Below are 23,263 nucleotides of genomic sequence, written 5' to 3'. Positions count from 1 at the left end.
CCCAATTCCCATTCTCATTTGATTCTGCGCTGACTTTGCAGCTATTCTGCCGAGGTTTAGATTTCATATCCTCTACTTACTAGCTGGATCAATGACTTCTCTCTATTTAACTTTCTTTACCAGTAAAGTGAGGATAACCACAGAGGTACTGCAAAAATCAAGTAAGTTAACACAGTCAAGATACTTCAAATGTTGGTCAGCACACCAAGTTGTTCCATCATGTTAGCTATTAGGACCAATAAAGTATTCCATTTTTGTGTTTTACTGTTTTGGAAGAGAAAGGGAAACTTACAGCATTTGCAACCTCCACTGAATGGCAATAATGAAGTAGCAACAGACATATACCATGTTTTATATTCATGAAGATGAAGTCTCTTGGGCATCGGGAGGTTAGCGCAGTGGGTTAAGCGCACGTGCCACCAAGCGCAAAGCACAGTGTAAAGATCCCGGTTCAAGCCCCCGGCTCCCCACCTGCAGGGGAGTCGCTTCACAGGCAGTAAAGCAGGTCTGCAGGTCTCTATATTTCTCTCCCCCTTCTCTGTCTTCCCCTCCTCTCTGCATTTCTCTCTGTCCTATCCAACAATGACAACATCAATAACAACAACATAATAACTGCAACAATAAAAACAAGGGCAACAAGAGAGAAAATAAATAAATATAATTAAAAAAAAAGAAAATGAAGTCTATTCATGATAATATTCTAAGTTAAGGTTAAAGAATATGATATGAGGGTGAGTTCCACCTGAAAATCATCTTAACTTTGGATATAGAAAAGTAAAAATGCAAAAGTAACACATGTGCCTGTGGCCAAGAACAACCTTAATTATCTGTACCACACAGTCTACTGTCATTGCTAGTTACCCTGGTTGGAGAGTGGGCATAAATGCAGGTGAACAGAAGCAATGGCATGGTGGTGGATGGGAACTTGACATTTGATGATGATCATGATGCAGAATAGATAGATGTTGAATCACAGTACCATAAATCTGAAACCAACATCGTGCTGTAAACCAATATACCTCTCTACAATTCATTAAAAATAAAATAAAAGCCTAGACCAAGTAGATTAGAAGCATCCAATAGAACAGCTATATACAAGATACTGGATACTGTACAGCAAACCATAACAAAAGGACTTTTCAAAGTTAACCCAATTACCAAATAATGTGATGATAACATTAACTATCGATTGTCTTTTTGAACCCTAAGACAGCAGGAACCTCACATCTCCACTATAGAGCCCCTACTTCCCCCAGTCCTGGAACCCTTGGATAGGGCCCACTTTCCCGTATGCGTCTCCCAATCCATGCCAAATAATATTGCATCCGTCGATCACAACCTAACCAACGCAACGATTGCCACCTCAACATGCTTCACCTCAGACTGTGTCCAGAGACTTCACGTGTGGAATGACAACCCTTCAGCTTCATTACTCGGGTGAGACCTTTCCTTTTATAGTACACTCTAATTTCATCTCAGGTGGTTCACTTTCTAACAAAGTCCCATAACCTAGATATACACCAGTTTCTGTGAGAGAGAGCTTATGTTCACACGTATCCATAAACTACTGCAAAATATATACCTGAAAGCAGAAGTACACTAGAGTTTGCAGTGAGTACCCCCCTAACACTTCCTCTCCACTATTCCAAGCTTTGGGTCCATGATTGCCCAACAATTTGTTTGGCTTCGTATGTTAACTCTCTTTTCAATCACCAGGTTCCAGATGCCACCAGGATGCTGGCCAGGCTTCCCTGGATTGAAGACCCCACCAATGTGTCCTGGAGCTCAGCTTCCCCAGAGACACAACCTACTAGGGAAAGAGAGAGGCAGACTGGGAGTATGGACCGAACAGTCAACGCCCATGTTCAGCGGGGAAGCAATTACAGAAGCCAGACCTTCCACCTTCTGCAACCCACAATGAGCCCTGCCTCCCCAGATCCTTGCCCCCTAGGGAAAGAGAGAGACAGACTGGGAGGATGGATCGACCTGCCAACGCCCATGTTCAGCAGAGAAGCAATTACAGAAGCCAGACCTTCCACCTTCTGCACCCCACAATGATACTGGGTCCATGCTCCCAGAGGGCTGAAGTATAGGGTAGCTACCAAGCAAGGGACTTGGATAAGGAGCTCTGTGTGGGCACTGTGTGAAAATGTACCCCTCTTTTATCCTATAGACTTGTCAATATTTCCATTTTATAAATAAAAAAATAAATTAAAAAATCCACCAATCATGGCTTACCTTCTGCATTCTTGCTATCAGGCCAGACTGTCCTTCAGTTAAGATGACCTGTTGTCTCTTATAAGGTGAATAGGGTGAAGAGCACAGACACTGTCTTCCAGATGTAAACCTGCAGGCTAAGCTGCGTCTTAACATTTAGCTCCCACTGTAGTATGACACAGGCCATCTCTCTGAATGACACAGGTAGAGTAAGTGCTCTGCTCTGCAGATTTCATCTTCCCCATAGGGGGTCAGGTGTAAATTCACAGCTCAAAATGGTAGAAAAACCTCAATAGCCTTTAAACTCAAGTCGTGCTACTCAATCCAGTTTTACCTATAATAAAGTGATAGCATATTTTCTTTCTTTTTAAAATATTTATTTATTTATTCCCTTTTGTTGCTCTTGTTGTTTTATTGTTGTAGTTACTGATGTCATCGTTGTTGGCTAGGACAGAGAGAAATGGAGAGAGAAGGGGAAGACAGAGTGGGGAGAGAAAGATAGACACCTGCAGACCTGTTTCACCGCATGTGAAGCAACAACTCCCCTGTAGGTGGGGAGCTGGGGGCTCGAACAAGGATCCTGATGCCGGTCTTTGAGCTTTGCGCCACCTGCACTTAACTCGCTGCTCTACTGCCAGCCCGACACCCTGTACAATTTGTTTCTTATGTGACATTTTGTGTTTGTTCTCAATTTGATTCAGAAATGAAAAGAGGAAAGCATTCTTGTTCTCAGAGTCTAGCAAGTAACATAAATGATTGTATAAGTAGATTTTTCAGGGTGGCAGGGTACATGGTGGCAAACTAAGTAGAGGGTATCTGTTACCATGTGTGAGGACATGGGTTCAATCCCCTGTTCTCTTCCTATGGAGGTGGGGGGGTGAGTCCACAAGTGGTGGAGCAGTGTTACAGATATCTCTCCTTATTTCTCTCTCTCTCTCTCTCTCTCTCTCTCTCTCTCTCCCTATATCAAAGAGAAAAAAAGGGGGAGAATAGCTACTGGTACTGGTGACATCTGACAGGTACTGGGGCCCAGCAACAACACTGGTGGCAAAAACAAATAAGAAAAGGAGATGGTGGAGAAGGAAGAGAAGATGGAGAAGGAGGAGGAGGAGGAGGAGGAGGAGGAGGAGGAGGAAGAGGAGGAGGAGAACAAGAAGAAAGTTTATCTCAAATTTTAAAAACCTGTGCCCATTATATAGATGTGGAAACTGAGTCCAAAAGAATATTTCTGTGATTTAGCCAAGATCAAAAGTCTATTAAAGATACAACCTTCAGGATTCTTTTCAATGTATATGCATGTACTATTTTCTCTTCTTAAGGCTGAGCAGGCCCTTCCAAGTCCCAAGGTCCAGAATAAGAGTTGCTTTGACAATTTTACTGAACCAACAGGAGAGGAAAATAAGCTCCTCAAAGCTAAGAAGCCTTTTACCTTGAATTTTACTGTTTTTTTTTCCCCCAGACAACTCTTTACCTAAAAATCAAGGAACTGAAAGACTACCTCTAGATAAAAGTATGGAACAAAACTTAAATCACAGGCAAAACATTATTATAACATTATTTCTGACTTGAATTGTGTGGTCTCAGGGATAAGCCAAAAAGGGGCACAGACAGTTCTGCCAGGTAAGCATGTGTCACTAAGTGTGATATGCTGAGCTGCTGGAGTTAGACTCTACAGAATCAATTCCCTCTCAGCTGTTCCTTAGTCTCAAACTCTTTTTCTAGTTTGAGATTAAAGCAACCCTTTGTTGTAGGATAGATATGGGACTTCAGATATCACTAGGTTATCATATGATACTATAAGCATATGGGGAACCAGCTCCTTGAGAACATAACAATACCCTTCCTACAATGCATACTGATGCCTAAACCAATATGAAAGCATTATGTAGTTCTGGTTTTGTAACTACATGACTGTAAAGAAATCTCTTTTCTTGGTCTCAAATTTATTTGTAAAAATGAGAGAGTGATTTTTTTTCATAAGTATGTTGGCCTTTTGGATCTCTTCTGTAGTGAATATTCTGTTCATATCCCCTGCCCATTTTTTTGGATAGGGTCATTTGTTTTTTTGTGCTAAGTTTGGTGAGCTTTTCATGTATTTTGGTTATTAGCCTCTTGTCTGATGTATGGCCTGTGAAGAAGCTCTTCTCTCATTCTGTCAGGGGGTCTCTTGGTTTGGGTGATGGTTTCTTTTGCTGTGCAGAATCTTCTCAATTTGATGTAGTCCCACTGATTTGTTACTACATCTGCTGATCCCAGCCTACTCAATGCAACCAGTACCACCTTGACATGTTTCACTTCAGATCATGTCCAGAGATATCAGGAGTGGAATGTCAACCCTCCAGGTTCATTACTCCAGTGAGACCTCTCCTAGCTCATAGCAATCTTTAATTCCATTCCTGGTGATGCGCTTCCTAACAAAGCCTCAAAACCTAGATATAGACCAGGGTCTGTGAGATAGCGCTTAGGTACATATGTATCCACAAGTTGGGGAAAAATATATACTTTAAAGCAATAGTGCACAATAGTCTGTAGTGAGTTAATAAATGCATCATGCAAGTAGAAAGACCTTAAAAAAAGACACCATAAAGTACCTAATCAAATAGTTTCTACTTAGACCTAGACACCCTCCTCACCTGCTTTCTATTTCACTTCCTTCAATCACTCCAAAGCTACCTTGTCAGACAAAGTAAGGATTATAAAAGCTGGATACGGGCAAGAGACTAGCATACTTTAATGATGACTCTTTGGTCACTACCAGGCCACCATATCACCTGGGGCCCTAGTCAGGGAGTCCTGGGATTCCCACACAGACATGGTGGGCCTAGACCTCTAACAGATCCCATCTCCATCAGAAACATCATAATCGACCCCTTTGTGGGCCCCTACAGGACCTTGCTCTCAATGAGGATCAACAATGGTAGGGTCTGCTCCACTCTCTGAAGGGAGGTTGGGCAAAGTACTCTACCACTAGAAGAAGATGGGTCCTGAAATTAGTGTATCCTGGAATGTTCCTAGCCATGACCACAGAATGTGAGCTTAGACCTACAGGGATAGAGGTTGTATATGCTCCTGTGCTGACTATGGGTAGCAGATCAAATTGTTGGGGTTTATAGTTAACAATATTTATATACTTTTCCCATATTTGGGAGCTACTGTCTTCCCTAATCTAGTCCTTTTTCCAACTATGACACCATCTCCCCACATAATAACTTGGGTCCACCTGCATGTTAGTTGTCAGACTCAGGCAAAAACTAGTAAAGCCATGGGCCCTCTGGAATATACCTAAAATAGACCTACTAGCTTTTTCCAAAATGGAGACCTCCAAATCTTCATCTGAAATATTTTTGCCTTTAAGTTCATGATTAGTCAACAACTTGTTCTACTTTATAGCTTAACTTTTTTTCAGCCACCAGGTTCCAGATGCTACCATGATGCCCAAGCTGACTTCCCTAGGCAGATGACCTCACCAATGTGCCCTGGAGCCTTCCCTCCCCAGAGCCCTGCCCCACTATGGAAAGAGAGAGACAGGATGGGAGTATGGACCTACCTGCCTACGCCCATGTCCAGTGGAGAGGCAATTACAGAAGCCAGACCTTCCACTTTCTGCACCCCATAATGATCCTGAGTCCATGCTCCCAGAGGGAAAAAGAACAGGAAAGCTATAAAGGGAGGAGATGGGATACGGAGTTCTGGTGGTGGGAATTGTGTGTAATTGTACCCCTCTTCTCCTATGGTTTTGTCAATGTTTCTATTTTATAAATAAATAAATACAATGTTAAAAAATGATGGAGTGGGGCGGATGATGGCCCACCTGGTTGAGTGAACATGTTATAATGAGCAAAGACCAGGGTTCCCACCAGTTCCCACCTACAGGGGGGAGAAAGCTTCATGAGTAGTGAAGGAGTACTACAAGTGCCTCTCTGTTTGTCTCCTTCTCTACCTCCCCCTTCCTCTCAATACCTGTCTATCTCTATCTAATAAATAAATGTAATAATTAAAATGAAAAATGATGATGTTAAATGAGATTGCCTCCAAAATTAAAGCACTAGATTCAACTTCTACCAATAGCTTCCCCATTACCAACACACGACACATCTTATTTACACTTATGCTGAGAGAAGAGCCTCTAAAGACACACATACAATGATGTCACAAAAACATTTCAAGCTATTCCAGTGGTTGAGGCACCTTAGTGAGATGAGCTGGCATTTATCTCTCATAACAGCCTCAACCCTCCTCTCCCTCTTGACAGTCTCTGAAGATGAAAAATTCACACTGAGTTTCTATCAGAACTGAAAAGAAAGAACCTAAGTTGATTTTCCCTCTCTAGTTATCAAGATATGGTTTTACATCTTGAAATTGCAATCAGATAAAAATATCCAAAGGACTAAAGATTCTGAGTAGGGCTATTAGTCTACTTTTTCTTGTTTTAATTCTATCTAAAGAAACAATAGGATCTTCTTGCCTTTGGCAGTTCAATAATTCAGCTGACATGCTAGAAATATCATACACTGAGAAATAAGATCGTAGCATTTTCTCTCTTTAAAAACATTTGATGCTTTCACTTGGGGACTTCAAAGTACATGTGAAATACAAGTCTCAGTCTTGTGCGTCTATGGTAAATCAAAGGACTATAAGAGTTATAGAAGTTTCCTGGCTCTTTGGTCCTTTACAAGGTAAGAAAGGAAACAGAAGTCCTCAGAGAGAGAGAGAACTAATGATATTGTTCTCTTCTAAGCAGGATTAAACAACTTACCCTGAAGATTCATTGCAACATAGTTTTCCCCCCTTCTTTTTAGTATTTATTTATTTTGGATAGAAACAGAGAGAAATTTCAGGAGGGGGCTGGGAGTTTGACCCAGGTCCTGAGCACTGTAATGTGTGCACTTTACCAGGTGAACCACCACCCAGCCCCCAACATAGTTTTTTCTTATGTCGGACTGAACCTTACTTACCTCTCTGTCGCTCTATTCCATCTCATTAGTCTACCCTTGAAAGTTGAAGCAGTTCACTGGCTTTCATGTTGTCAAGTCAACTAAATACCTGATAAGTCAATAGCTATTTCCTGAGTATCTACTATATGTAAAACACTGTTATAGTTGCTAAAACATAGTAAGATATTTTCTTTTTTTTAATTTATTTTTTATTAAAGAAAGGATAAATTAACAAAACCATAGGGTAGGAGGGGTACAACTGCACACAATTCCCAAAACCCAATCTCCATATGCCATCCCCTCCCCTGATAGCTTTCCCATTCTCTATCCCTCTGGCAGCATGGACCCAGGGTTGTTGTAGGTTGCACAAGGTGGAAGGTCTGGCTTCTGTAATTGTTTCCCTGCTGAACATGGACATTGACTGGTCGGTCCATACTCCCAGTCTGCCTCTCTCTTTCCCTAGTAGGGTGGGTCTCTGGGGAAGCAGAGCTCCAGGACACATTGGTGGGGTCTTCAGTCCAGGGAAGCCTGGCTGGCGTCCTGATAGCATCTGGCACCTGGTGGCGTTTCCAGTAGATGTGGTCGGAGCTCAAGCCACTAGCACCTTCTCATTCCGCCATCTTCCGGAATCTCTAAGAGATATTTTCAATACAAGGCTGATGACTTGACAGACTAAGGTTTAGCCTGTTGTCAGTATCAAGTGGTTCATACGAATATAATGACTATAGCATTACAGATGCATATGTGAATACTTCTAAACAGAATGATCTAGAATGTTGGAGGAGGTAGGAGGATATGTACTAGATGTTGTCAGACAGGTCTTTGGCAGGTGACAGAAGAGGGAGAGCATGGTGGGCAAAAGAAATGGTATGGGCAAGGCACAAAAATAAGTGAATAGAGTCACTGGAGAAAGATAATAGATAGTTTTTTCTATCTCAGACTGGCTGAGATAGAAAACTTTTTTTGAAGTAGCTGAAAAGAAGGAACCATGGGATATCAGACTTTGAAGGGATGCTAGAAATGATTAATCAAATCTGAGCTCCATTAATCTTATTCTTACATGACCATATCTTCTCCTAGTGTGTTACTATTGTTTAATATATAATACATTTATGGTTCAGATTCCAAATACATATAGACATTAATGCTGGCATAGGAGATAGAGAAAAACTTTGGCATTAAAAGCCAGACTATATTGTCTGTTAGATGTTCCTCTTTGGGTACATTTATTTTGGCCTTTATTTCTTGACTTCGAAGTGGATAATAGGATGCTCAGAGTGAAGCTAGGGGAAAAAAAGAAGAGAAATCTGCAAGGGGTACTGCCAAGGAAAGCAAAAGCAGAGAATTCAAGTAATAGGTGATTGCTAACAACAACAAATGAACCAAAGAGGTCAAAATTATTGAAACTTTTGAAAAGACTACTCACTTTGATAATCTGGAAGTTCACCAGTCACCTTTAAGAAATCAATTTTAGTACAAAAGGAGAAAGGCAGTTTGTAGAAAAGGGTAAGATAGGAGGTATGGAAAAGGAAGAGGAAGACTGGTAATCAGGAACTGGAGTTGAAGGCAGACCTCCTGCTAATTTGCAATGAAAGAAAAGAGTGACAGATGGTTTGGATTCTAAGGGACCTAGGGAAAGAGAGAGGCAGACTGGGAGTATGGACCGACCAGTCAAGCCCATATTCAGCGGGGAAGCAATTACAGAAACCAGAACTTCTACCTTCTGCAACCCACAATGACCCTGGGTCCATGCTCCCAGAGGGACAGAGAATGGGAAAGCTATCAGGGGAGGGGTTGGGATATGGAGAATGGGTGGTGGGAATTGTGTGGAATTGTACCCCTCCTACCCTATGGTTTTGTTAATTAATACTTTCTTAAATAAAAAAAAATAAAAACAAAGGGGCCACAGGACTGAGTGATAGAACATCTCGGTGAGCGCCTCTGTTTGGAACTGGAAAGGCTGCGATAAGATTTCTACACCCAGTTTTCCTCCTTGCCAAGCTTCAAGGAACAGTGACAAAAGAAGAAAAAAGTTCCTCTCTCTCTCTTTTTTTTTCCTAGCGCTGCATAGGAAGAATGTATTATAAAGCAGTCTGTCCATTTACAACATCAGCTGGTGAATTATAATACAATCCCTTTGTGGTAATATTCATTAATTTGGGCTACATTAATTTTGAATTTGAGGTAATTTAACCTAGGCTGGGAGTCACCTTTGCATTACTTACAAAGAAAGGGTTCACTAGCAAATAATGTGAAAAAAAGATTGCAAGGGAGGTAATTTAGACTGCCAGGGGCCTATTTCACCTATTTTAAAGAACATACTGGTTTTTAAGAACTTCAGCATATTTGTTATCTTAGTATAGATTTATTCAGCTAATGACAGATTAGCACTATACACTGCTAATATCCAATATCTGCAACAGTTATTTTGCTCTCATTGAATATACTTAGTAGAAATAAAACTGTCAATCTTAGAGTTAATTTAAAATTCTGATTATCGCATACCCTTTGCCCCACTTCATGAGTTAATAGCTCATGTGATCTCAACTTATAAGGTGGCTTAGTGGATCATCTTGGACTCTCAAGCATGAGGTCCTCAAATTCAGTCCCGACATTAGATATGCCAGAATGATGCTTTAGTTCTCTCCACCAGCCCGGGTTCATAAATAAACAAACAAACAAACAAACAAATGAATATCTTCGGAAACAATACAGGAGGTATCACTCTAAACTAGCGCAATACTTTTCATGAACACCATGGAAAAACTAGTTAGTGATCAAAAAAGGCCTCCGATTCCCTTCTGCAAGGGGTAAGCTATAGCTGTCACTACCCAACTCACCTCCCCACCCTCTTGATGTCTGTTTCTATCCAATAAATAACTAAATTAATGTTTAAAAATAATTCATTTATACATCTTTAATTATGATAGAAATAGGGATACAGAGAGGGAAAGAGCAGGAGAGGGAAAGAGAGACCCCCTGAAGCACTGCTTTACCTCTCATGAAACTTCTTCCCTTGCAGGTGGGGACTGAGGACTTGAACTGGGATCCTTGCACATTATAACATGTGCACTCAACTGGGTGTGCCACTGCTCTGCCCCATAAATAATTATTTTCATTAGGAAAATATAGTACAGAGCAACCTAAATATGTATCTTAAAGGTGATGCCTTAAATCCTGTATACCCTCTTCATAGCAGATTTATTTATAGCACCTCTAACTCTTATTTAATATACTAATCTGATCCAACACCTGGGAAATTGGCTGTTTTCTTTTTTCGTTCTTTCTTCTTCTTTTTTTTTTTGTTTTAACTTCGTAAATGATTAGAAGAAGAAAAAGTGCTGCTGCCTGAGAGACACTGAGAGAAACTAGAAGTGACTTTGGATTGCACAAAGGAGATAGGACAGGAATAACACAAGGCAGCAGCAACAACAAACCCCACCACAGTCTACAATAATTGAACTTAGAGGTAAGGGGCGTATATTCTTTAGTAAACCCTGAAAATTACATTAGAGTACTATACTGCAGCACAATAAGTAATGACTAGAATTGTGTCTCAAGCAAAGCCTAGATTATATTTCTATAAACACAGGCATATGCACATACACTCAGACATCCACACACATTATTGGCATTCATAATTGCTAATCTAAAATATGAAATATGTTGATGTTTAAATAGGAAGCACCTATTATCACAGAATAATAACAAAATAATAGCATGCAGTAGTTAACTGATTACTGTGTGCAGATACAACAAGCACTCCACCTAGATAAATTCGTGTCATTTTAACAACCCCTAAGAGATAGGCTTTAATATCAGTTCTTCACTGTAACTGGAGAGTGTGAAATTCAAAAAGGTTATGGAATTCAACCTAGTGCCACAGAGGGAGCTAAAACAGGGATTAGAAGTCATGCCAGCTACTTCTACTATGCCTTTCCAAACAGTCCAGAAATTATAGCTCTCGAGTAACCATGCATTTGGGGGGATGCCAGACAGCTAATAATTTATTGTGTATTCATTTTCCAAATTCATATTTACCAGATATCTTGATTTATAAGCAGAAAGACAACATGTTCTAAGAAATAGATATCTGTGATATTTTCTAAATATACTCCATACTATAATCTGAGTGTGAAAGACATGATCAAAATCAGAGTAGGATAAAAACAAAAACATCAAGAATGCATTAGGTTCACCCCAAAATCTCAGATCAGTATCTATAGATTACAGATACAGATTTCAAAGGAACAGTTAAGCAACAAAGAGAAGAAATTTTGAAATATCAAATGATCAGCTAAGAGTTGGTTGTCCCATTATTTCTCACTCATTTGGGAGAAAATTAACATGAGAATAGGCTAATGGAATATAAGTGATGGGGGATAGTGAGGAAGGGAAACTAAACACTTAGTCAGCTGCTACAAAAGTTTTAGGAAAATGTGTTCTTAAGAACTATGAAAGCGGGGAGGGGGAAGATGGCAGACTGAGAAGCTGCTAGAAGCGTGTGCTCTGATCACATCTGGAAACGGTAGGATTTTCTGCCTTTAGCAGGCCAGCCAATAATTATAGTCACCAGAGGTGACTATAATTTAATTTGGGTTAAGAATTAGAGTAAAGGTGGCACGGACTAGCAGGGCTCCAGACTTCCCAGGCGGCGGCGGGCAAGGCGGGTGCGCCGGGAATTGTCCTCCGCCCGGGAAGGCAGCTCCTCCGCTGGTTGCAGAGCGCTGCTGGGCGGTGGGCAGAGGACCCGGAGAGAGCACTGTAGCTCGGGGGCTTTCTCTTGGGAGTCTCCAGGGTCCACCGCGACCCTGAGGGCCGATCCAAAGACTTCTTAAGTATAGCTCTCATTGGATCAAAGGACTTGGAGCTAGTTTTCATTTTCGAGAAATCCTTTAAAAAAGTCTGGAGGGGGGGTTTCCTGGAAGATGGCGGACTGAGAAGCTTCTAGCCGCTGAGCTCCGAACACATCCCCTGGAAAGAATAGGATTTTCTGCCTTTAGCAGGCCAGCCAATAAGGGGTCATAGCGGTGACAAGGAGATGATTATAACTTAATTTGGGTTAAGAATTAGAGTAGGGGGAAAAATTCTTTTTTCTTCCTTTTAATTTTCAAGCATACCTCCTCCCCCCCCCCTGCCATAAGCAGTCCCTGGGGACCAGCTCCTAGCAGGATACCCCACACCACCAAACAGGGTGCTTTTTTTGAATTCACTGATACACATTTGGGAAGTTCCTTGCACTGTTCCTCCACTCAAACTCTAAAAGCCAGAAGGGAGTGGCAAGATATCTATCTAGCCCTGAATGAAAAAGGGTTTCAACCAAGGATAATATATCCTGCTAGACTTTCATTCAAACTAGATGGAGGGATCAAAACCTTCTTAGATAAACAACAGTTAAAGGAGGCAAACATCACCAAGCTGGCCCTGAAAGAGGTACTAAAAGACCTCTTATAAACAAGAACATCACTATAATACTTGCAATATATCAGAGCAAACAAATTTTTTTAGAACAATGGCACTACAATACATTAAATCCATAATATCAATAAATGTCAATGGCTTAAACTCACCCATCAAAAGGCACAGGGTGGGGGGATAGATCAGAAAACATAACCCAACCATATGCTGCTTGCAAAAATCCCATCTGTCACAACAAGATAAACACAGACTTAAAGTGAAAGGATGGAAAACTACCATACAGGCTAACGGACCACAAAAAAGGGCAGGAACAGCCATTCTCATCTCAGATACGATAGATTTTAAATTAAATAAAGTAATAAAAGATAGGCAAGGACATTACATTGGGATGATCCCACTCATCAACAGAAGTTGAGTAAGAAGATCTGAAAGGGAAACTAAAAGCCGGACCTGATCAAATTGTAAGTAGGTCACCAAAGTAAAAACCCAGTGGTGAGGGGTAGACATGTAGCTTCCTGGGCCAGTGGGGGGTGGGAGTGGGCGGGAGGGATGGGTCACAGTCCTTTGGTGGTGGGAATGGTGTTTATGTACACTCCTAGCAAAATGTAGACATATAAATCAGTAGTTAATTAATATGAGAGGGGGAAAATCAATTGTATGTCTCAAAGTTTCTCAAAACACAAACTGAATCCTTTTAATATATAGGCTGTGTATTTGATACGCGGACTCTCTCAAAAGCCTAGACCAAGTAGATTAGAAGCATCCAATAGCACAGCTATATACAAGATACTGGATACTGTACAGCAAACCATAACAAAAGGACTTTTCAAAGTTAACCCAATTACCAAATAATGTGATGATAACATTAACTATCGATTGTCTTTTTGAACCCTAAGACAGCAGGAACCTCACATCTCCACTAGAGAGCCCCTACTTCCCCCAGTCCTGGAACCCTTGGATAGGGCCCACTTTCCCGTATGCATCTCCCAATCCAAACCAAGTAATATTGCATCCGCCGATCACAACCTAACCAATGCATTGATTGCCACCTCAACATGCTTCACCTCAGACTGTGTCCAGAGACTTCACGAGTGGAATGACAACCCTTCAGCTTCATTACTCGGGTGAGACCTTTCCTTTTATAGTACACTCTAATTTCATCTCAGGTGGTTCACTTTCTAACAAAGTCCCATAACCTAGATATACACCAGTTTCTGTAAGAGTGAGCTTATGTGCACACGTATCCATAAACTACTCCAAAATATATACCTGAAAGCAGTAGTACACTAGAGTTTGCAGTGAGTACCTTCCTAACACTTCCTCTCCACTATTCCAAGCTTGGGATCCATGATTGCTCAACAATTTGTTTGGCTTCGTATGTTAACTCTCTTTTCAATCACCAGGTTCCAGATGCCACCAGGATTCTGGCCAGGCTTCCCTGGATTGAAGACCCCACCAATGTATCCTGGAGCTCAGCTTCCCCAGAGACACACCCTACTAGGGAAAGAGAGAGGCAGACTGGGAGTATGGACCGACCAGTCAACGCCCATGTTCAGCGGGGAAGCAATTACAGAAGCCAGACCTTCTACCTTCTGCAACCCTCAACGACCCTGGGTCCATGCTCCTAGAGGGCTAGAGAATGGGAAATCTATCAGGGGAGGGGGTAGGTTATGGAGATTGGGTGGTGGGAATTGTGTGGAGTTGTACCCCTCCTACCTTATGTTTTTGTTCATTAATCCTTTCTTAAATAAAAAATTAAAAAAAAAAGAACTATGAAGGCATAAAACATGAAGAAGAATGAGGGTACTGAGGAAGCACAGAAGGGCTCAAAAGATGCAAATATATAGTTACCACTTTCAAAAGTAAAAATGAGGGTTGAGTGACACAAGCTCTTAAAAAGAAAAAATGTACAATTCGAGCTCAGACCTACCAGGGATACAGAGATTACACAGGCTTCTGTGCTGAATATGGCCCCAGATCACATTGATAGGGTTTATAGTTAATGGTATTTATATACTTTTCCCATATTTCAGAGATATTCTTTTGCCTGATCCAGCTTTCTAGTCCTATTTCCAACTCTGACACCATCTCCCCAGATAATACCTTTTGCCCACCTACATGTTAGCAGTGGGGCTCAGGTAAGAATTAGTAAAGCCATGGGCCCCTTGGGATATACCCAAAATAGACTTCCTAGCTTTTGCCAAAATGGAGACTCCAAATCTCATCTGCTGGATTCTTACCTTTAGGTTCCTAATTATTAAACAATCTGTTATGCTTTCTATCTTAATCCTTTTTAATTTTTTTTATTTATAAAAAGGAAACACTGATAAAACCATAGGATAAGAAGGGTACAACTCCACACAGTTCCCACCACCAGAATTCTGTATCCCATCCCCTCCCCTGATAGCTTCTCTATTCTTTATCCCTTTGTTAGCATCTGGAACCTGGTTGCTGAAAGAAGAGTTAACATATAAATCCAAACAAATTGTTGACTAATCATGAACCTAAGGGCTGGGATATTGCAGATGAAGATTTGAGGTCTCTGTTTTGAAGATAGCTAGTAGGCCTATTTTATTTATATTCCAAAAGGGCCCATGACTATACTAGGTTTTTCCTGAGCCTGACCTCTGATAACCGTTATGCTGTCTTCCCCGCATATCTAAATTCTTTTGAGCCACCAAGTTGCAGATGCTACCATGATGCCAATCTGACTTCCCTGGGCAGATGACCTCACCAATGAGTCCTGGAACCCCACCTCTACAGAGCCCTGCCCCACTAAGGAAAGACAGAAACAGGATGGGAGCATGGATCGACCTGCCAATGCTCATGTCCAGAGGAGAAGCAATTACAGAAGCCAGACCTTCCACCTTCTGCACCCCATAATGATTCTGGGTCCATGCTCCCAGAGGGATAAGAACAGGAAAGCTTCCAATGGAAGGGATGGGATATGGAACTCTGGTGGTGGAAATTGTGTGGAATTGTACCCCTCTTATCCTACAGTCTTTTGACCATTATTTAATCAATCAATCAATCAATCAAAAAGAAAAATGTACAATGAAACCACCTACATGCAAGTTATTCTACCTAAATCAATGATCTTTTGTCTCAAGTCTACAAATGTCACATCAGCTGCAAAGAATTGCCTTGATATCTGAGGCTGTGCTCTGTTTATCCACAGCACTGACAATTACTCCATCTCATTAGAGTTACTCATGCATATGCTTTATTCTCCCCCTATATACTACCATGAGTACCTCCAGGGAAGGGGACTCTTTCTAATTTCTGTAGTTCTAGCAATTCCTAGCACAGTGCCTGACATATTTTGGGTTCTGGGAAAATGTTGACTTCACATCACTGGCTTACAAGAGTGTGTTATAGCCTAGCTTACCTGATGGAGTATTTGGTCTCTTTCTTTTCTTGCTTGACTCCCCTCCATTCTCACTGGTACCTTCTGTGGCCAAAGGGCCACTAGCACTACCAAACTGCAGGGGCTCGTTGTTGTTGGCAGGGTCAAAGGGCAGCTGGTTCAATCCTAAAGAAGAAAAAAAAAGCCAAAAATCCATACTCCATCAAGGACTGGGGTGTTCCCAGACTTTCTTATATTAGCCACCAGAGGGCACTTACTTAAATGTCAAGACCTAGGAGCTATAGGCGAATTCTTTAATGTCGGTTGCCTGCTGTCATATTTAAAGATCTTGTTGACAAACACAGAGACTGTGGCTCTGTCATCTGTGAGATGTCTGGGAAAAAAATTAATATTTTTGGTCACAGTCTAACAAGGGTTTTCTGCCTTCTCCCTTAAGTCATTAAGACCCTGTTTCAATGTGGCAGGACCCACTCTTTGAAAATGTCATACACCATAAAGGACAGAAACAACAAATGTTGGGGAAGATGTGTGGGAAATGGGACACTTCTGCACTGCTATTGGGAGTGTATATCAGAAATGGACCTAACCTATGAGCCGTAAATTTCTCTTCTAGAGATTTTCACAAAGGAAACAAAAACACCTATAAGAAGAGATCTATGTATGCCTATGTTCATAGGATCTAGTTTGACTATGTCTATTTATTATAGTAAAAATGTGGAAACAATCCATATGCCCAACTACAGATGAGTGGCTAAAAAATATGGCATATATACACAATACAATACTATTCAGCTAATAAAAATGATGAAGTTGTCTCCTTTGCATCATCTTGGATGGAACTTGAAGACAGCATGTTAAGCGAGATAAGCCAAAACAAAGACAAATATTGAATGCTATCACTTATAGACAAGACCTAATAAACAGGGACAGGGAAGGAGAACACAAAGTGAAACTCGGACTGGGCATGGTGTATTGCATCAAAGAAAATGACTCTGGGGAAGGAGGAGCTCAAGCGATCCTTGGGATCCTGGTGTATAATAAGAGGGTTAAAGAATGGGAAAGCTATCAGGGGAGTTGATGGGATGCAGAGTTCTAGTGGTGGGAATTGTGACCCTCTTGTCCTATGGTGGTGTTGGTGTTTCCATTTTATAAATAAAAATGAGAGAGAGAGAGAGAGAGAGAGAGAGAGAGAGAGAGAGAGAAGGACCTGGGATGTGGGAAAGAATGTCCACAGAGCACTTTCACAGGAAGATGAGAAATTGTACCCATGTGATAATGACTGCACTGTAAACCACCAACCCTCTCCCTCCCCAGTAAAAATGATGAGGGGAAAAGAAAATGTGTGGCCCTGTATAGTACTCCTTAGATGATCTCTTGACATTCTTCCATTATTTCATTGCAAGGTATAACTGATATAGATGCAGTCATTAGACTATCCTGAGGGTGAAATCATTTCCAAAAAGAATACAGAGCTTTCTATAAAAGAAAACCATAACTACATAGTAAATGAAGAAAGGAAACAAAGAACTTGCAAGAGGGTTATTTAGTTAGGTGGAGTGATGAAAGGGTTATGACCCATGTTTGGATAGTGTTGATCCTTTCCTCTTCAAATAATGTCACTTTACTGACTGTACCATATAAAATGGAAAAAGATATTTTATTTTCCTTGTTTCCCTTTAAATCATTTTTTAAAACTTTATTTGATATGACAGAGAGAAATCGAGAGGGAAGGGGAATGGAGGAGAGAGAGACAGAAAGACACCTGTAGCACCACTTCACAGATCATGAAACTTCTCACCTGCATGTGGAGGTTAGGAGCTTATACCTGGGTTAAGTTAAACTTAGTCAGATGCACCACTGCCCAGCACCTCCAAAAGTCATTTGCTACTCTGCAAATCTTACACAGTTAGTTCAGCCAGGGACAACAGGCAGAGATACTTTCTTACTTCACTGACAGTGACAACTAGAATTTCAAGCATTTCAATTAAAACTTCATGAAATGTGGAATCAAAAGCTTTGTTAAAGTCAAAGTTAGGTGATCTCTCCTAAGCCTTTTATCCACTGCCTCTCTAATCCTATCAAAAGAGGAATCAGGTTAGCTCATTCTTTAACCCTATATTTTCCTCTGGCCTGGAGCTGTAGAATTGTTCAGGTAAGTTTATAAGATGTCAATAGAAAGCTTGGAATCCAATTAGCTAAAGATCAATCAAGTTTCAGTAGAATGCATGTTAAGGTTCTAACAAAATGACTTTGCATAACTGTGTTTTAATAAAAAGCATCCTGATGCTAATGTTTTAGCCCACATAACATTTCTTCAGCAATCAGACTCTACTTGGAACATCTCCATTAAATGTCTTCAGGGATTTGTTAAACATTTTTCTTTTACAATATCTGAGTAACTAAGTGAAAAAAGAAAACTTGCTACTGTATCTTAAGTTCTACATCCACTTCATATTCATGTCCTGTTAAATCCTTGCCATGATTAGAATTAATGAACCAAACACCAATCACCATGTATTAGAAAACACTTAGATAATGACCAAGACTATTTTCAAAAACTAGACATTTAGATCATTTATAATGTTTCCTACACCTGACCAGTATCAGAGTCAAATGTGATTGACGTACTATCTAAATCTTTCTTGGTATTTTGTTCTACAGTAGCATACTGACCAAAACAAGTTCCATGGTAGATAGAATAATATAGTGCAAAGAGTATATGTTTCAGAGTCTGGGAGAGCCTGACTCTGGCTTTTACTGGCTTTGTAGCTCTTGACACATCATGTAATGTCTCCTAGTCTTAGTTTCAATTTGTGTAAAAGGCAAGTGATAACACTGTACAGGGTTGTTACAAAGATAAACAAATATATTATTTATAATTATGATGATCTTATTTAAATCAATTTTTCTCTGTAAGTCTGAACATTTTTCTAAGGAGCCCCTGCCCTTCCTCCCTCTTTCTCTTCCTCCCCCCTTCCCTACCTCCATCCCTCTTTCTTTCACGATTGCATCTTAGGGCTCAGCACCATGTCAGATGCCAGCAAATCAGTGAATGTTGAGTGAATGAATTAATATTCAATAGTATGGGGGGTGACTCATTCTATTACCTCGTAGTCAGAGTAAAGACTTGACAGATGGTAATCAAGAACTAATGCCACAACTTAAAAGTTCTGATGCTGATTATATCAACATTACTTAAAGTAATTAGGTTTAAAAAGCATCTTGATCACTTAAATACTCTAGTGCAGGATGGTGAGATCTTCATCAAATGGAATGCTTAGGAATTTAGGAGGCTTTGATTAATAACGGATAATTATGACTCTTTTTTTCTTATTTTGTTTTACACTGTACAATTTCATGGAATAATATATGTATGTATATATCGATGCCCTGTCTTTTTAGGAGATAACTGAGGTTCTTGCAGAGTGTCAGAGCACTGATCTATAAAAAGGAACTGATAACAGGACCTAATTCATAATAGTGTGAAAACTATAAAAGGAGATCTAGTCTAGTATGTAAAATATTCTAGACTGTGTTAGCCATATAGCAGATATTCAGTAAATATTAACTGATATTATTATAATTTTAAATGATTTTTAAAATAAGTTTTTAAATATTTATTTTATTTATTTCCTTTTGTTGTCCTTGTTGTTTTATTGTTGTAGTTATTATTGTTGCCGTTGTTGCTGGATAGGACAGAGAGAAATGGAGAGGAGAGGGGGAGAGAAAGACAGACACCTGCAGACCTGCTTCACCCCTTGTGAAGCGACTCCCCTGCAGGTGGGGAGCCAGGGCTCGAACCAGGCTCCTTACGCCGGTCCTTGTGCTTTAGGCCACCTGCGCTTAACCCGCTGTGCTACAGCCTAACTCCCTATTATAATTTTTAATTGTCATTTTTTTCATTCCTACAATTGCTGATATACAATGTCAGGATATTGGTCTGAATTTTCTCTGAGCTAACTGAACTTTTCAGTGCTATTGGTAACTTTTTCCAAAAACAAAGAGTCCAGGGAAGGGGGGATGATGAATTACAGATGTTCGGTAATACACATCTGATTACCATCATAATTACCTTTTATTTAGGCCCAAATGACAACTAGAGATTTAGGTATTTTTTACCTCAAGCCAATGTATGAATCTTTGTTTGGCACTAAGTCTGAGATTTGAAGTGCTTTCTGTGTATCATCCTCATATATGATCCAGAGATGTGAAAATTCTGATAATTCAGCATGCTATATTAACTCCTGTTTCTTAGAGGGATAAACTGCATATTCAAAAGCAAGGCATCACATTCAGCCAGAAAATTCAATGAATACAAATTCACATTTTATAATATACAGGACTCTATTATAGACTCTCTGAAGATTTGTAGTTTAATAGCAAGGAGTAACTAGGTAGCAAAATCCTATGACACCAGTGATTCCTAGTTATTTTTACTGTATTATTTCATTTCTCCCCTAAGACAACACTGAATAAACTAATAAATCAGCAAATCAATAGGTACTTATAGGGTCTTTTTCTACATCCTGTGTATGTGACCCATGCTGAAAACTGTTTTTAAGTGAAACACTCTCCATAAACCATTTAAATTCTAAGAAGAAAATCACCACTTTAATTTCAAAAATCCTTGGTGCCACAGCATCTGTTATGACTTAAATGTAAATTATTAGCAATTTTCATATCACACATCTCACCCAAACTACAGAATTTATCTTTAAATTTTTAGGAAGGCATTTTCATCATTTCTCTACTACACATGATGAAACTGGAAAATAATAGATTAGGGAAGAAACTTTTGAGGTTACTTAGCTCATTCACTTATGCAGTGTAAGAATGATATTTATAGAATTTTTTGATAGACCTAAAATCAAGGAATCCATTTTAGCCTAGGGAACCATTCCATACTCTACACCTGACAATTCTGCTTTCTTTCCTTATGTTTTATAAAATCACCACCTAGGAGAAATTCTGCATTTGGTGATGGGAGTGGTGTGCAGGCACCTAACACAGAGATGAGAAATTGTACTTATGTGACAAGATTTTTGTAGATGTTTATCCCTCCCATAATGTAATTAAAAAAAAAAAAACAGCCTTGCCATCTACTCTATTTTGAGGGTTCTTACATCTCCCAAAAGTTGCCATGAGGTAAGATCTATTTTGTTCAATTTGTCAACTTACTTATTGTCCCCAAAATAGACACATGGGGAATCTTAACTTTTTAAGGGTTTTACTGGTATTCACAAAAAACAAACAAGGCAGCCACAGATGACTAAGGAGCAAATTTAGAAATTTTCTAGTGTAGAAATAGACCTACACTTTGACTCAGAAATTTCTATAATGGAGATATGCCCAAAGGAAGCAAAAATACCTATCCAAAGAGATCTATGAATACCAACTTGTTATAGCCAAAACATGGAAGCAACCTAGATCTCCTATGAAATATGAGTGGCTAAGAAAGTTGTGGCATATATTTCTTAGCTGTTAAAAATGATGAAGTCACTTCCTCTTCCTCACAGAGAATGGAACTCGAAGGCATCATGTTAAGTGAGATAAGACAAAAAGGACAAATACCAAATGATCTCATTTATAGGTGAAACTGAAGAAATAAGGACAGCAAGGGAAAACATAAAACAGAACTTGGATTGGGTAGGGTGTATTGCAACAAAGCAAAAGACTGGAGACAGGGGGAGAGAAAGAATGAAGAGAACCTTGAAGTCCCGTTGATGGAAAAGGATCTAAGTTTTGGGTAAGAATGTTCTGTAGAGAATTTTCATGGAGAGATGCAATATTGTATTCATGTGTTCACAGCGGCACTTTAAACCATAACCCCTCCAATAAAAATTATTTTAAAAGTTTTCTGACAAGGTTAGCCTTCGAGTGATTGAGAGAAGTGAAATAGGAAGTAGGTGAGGAGGGTATCTAGGTCTAAGTAGAAACTATTTAATTAATTTTTAACTCTCTTTTCAGCCACAAGGTACCGGATGCTAGCATGATGCCAACCAGACTTCCTGGACAGACAACCCCACCAATGTGTCCTGGAGCTCCGATTCCACAGAGCCCCGCTGTACTAGGGAAAGAGAGAGGCAGGCTGGAAGTATGGATCCACCTGTCAATGCCCATGTTCAGCGGGGAAGCAGTTACAGAAGCCAGACCTTTAACCTTCTGCATCCCACAATGACCTTGGGTTCATATCCCAGAGGGTTAAAGAATAGGAAATCTATGAAGGGAGGGTGGAAAACATACTCTATGCTACACCTGAGGAAGAGGGGTTGATATTGGGGCAGCATGGAATGTTCCTACTCATGACCACAGAATGCGAGCTCAGATCTACAAGGATGCAGAGGTCACATAGGCTCCTAAGCTAATTATGGGCCCCAGATCACATCAAATCGATGGGGTGTACAGTCAACAATATTGATACCCCTTTCCCATATTAGGGAGCTACTATTCTCTTCCCTGATGCAGCTTTCTGGTTCTTTTTCCAGCCATGACATCATCTCCCCAGACAATAACTTGGATACATTGGCATATCAGCTTTCAGACTCAGCGGCAAAAAGAAAAAGGAAAAAAACAACAACTAGTATGGCCACAGGCCCTTTGGAATTTAACTAAAATAAGCCTACTAGATATCTACAAAATGGAGGAACCCCCCCCCCCCACCAACTCTTCATCTGCACTATTCCAGCCCTTAGGTCCATGATTGGTCAACAATTTGTTTGCCTTTGTATGTTAACTCTCTTGGCAACCACCAGGTTCCAGAGGCTAGCATGATGCCGACCAGACTTCCCGGGACAGACAACCCCACCAATATGTCCTGGAGCTCTGCTTTCCCAGAGCCCTTCCCCACTAGGGAAAAAGAGAGACAGGCGGGGAGGATGGATCGATCTGTCAACACCCATGTTCAGCAGGGAAGCAATTACAGAAGCCAGACCTTCAACCTTCTGCATCCCACAATGACCTTGGGTCCATACTCCTAGAGGGCTAAAGAATAGGAAAGCTATCAGGGGAGGGGATGGGATGGGATACAGATTTCTGGTGGTAGGAATTGTGCGAAGCTGTACCCCTCTTATCCTATGGTTTAGTCAATGTTTCCTTTTTATAAATAAAAAAATTTTTAAAAGATAATTAAAATAGGAAAACTATCAAGGGAGGGGTTGGGATACATAGTTCTGGTGGTGGGAACTGTGTGGAGTTGTACCCCTCTTATCCTATGGTTTTGTCAATGTTTCATATATATATATATATATATTATATGATGTATAATATATTATTTTACATATTATACATCATATATATTATATATATATATATATATATATATATATAT

At 40.1% G+C, this 23,263-nt stretch overlaps 1 protein-coding gene and 1 long non-coding RNA gene across 10 annotated transcripts in view; both read right to left on the bottom strand.

Moving 5' to 3' along the window:
* The window catches only part of LOC132535807 (uncharacterized), a 651,000-nt gene that overhangs the window by 248,650 nt on the left and 379,087 nt on the right, over positions 1–23,263 (bottom strand). The gene's annotated exons all lie outside the window — the stretch shown is intronic.
* Positions 1–23,263, bottom strand: part of ENOX2 (ecto-NOX disulfide-thiol exchanger 2) — a 385,476-nt gene that overhangs the window by 212,119 nt on the left and 150,094 nt on the right. For 6 of the 9 annotated variants that reach the window (XM_060183076.1, XM_060183080.1, XM_016185523.2 and 3 more), the window contains one exon: positions 15,958–16,101. The exons of the other annotated variants lie outside the window; for them this stretch is intronic. In XM_060183076.1, the coding sequence (XP_060039059.1) occupies positions 15,958–16,101 (144 nt within the window). The remainder of the gene's footprint in view (positions 1–15,957; positions 16,102–23,263) is intronic. 9 annotated transcript variants of the gene reach the window in all.

The sequence above is a fragment of the Erinaceus europaeus genome, chromosome X (assembly GCF_950295315.1).
Source record: "Erinaceus europaeus chromosome X, mEriEur2.1, whole genome shotgun sequence".
In the NCBI taxonomy this organism is placed as follows: Eukaryota; Metazoa; Chordata; class Mammalia; order Eulipotyphla; family Erinaceidae; genus Erinaceus; species Erinaceus europaeus.
This window is presented reverse-complemented; position numbering and strand designations above follow the sequence as displayed.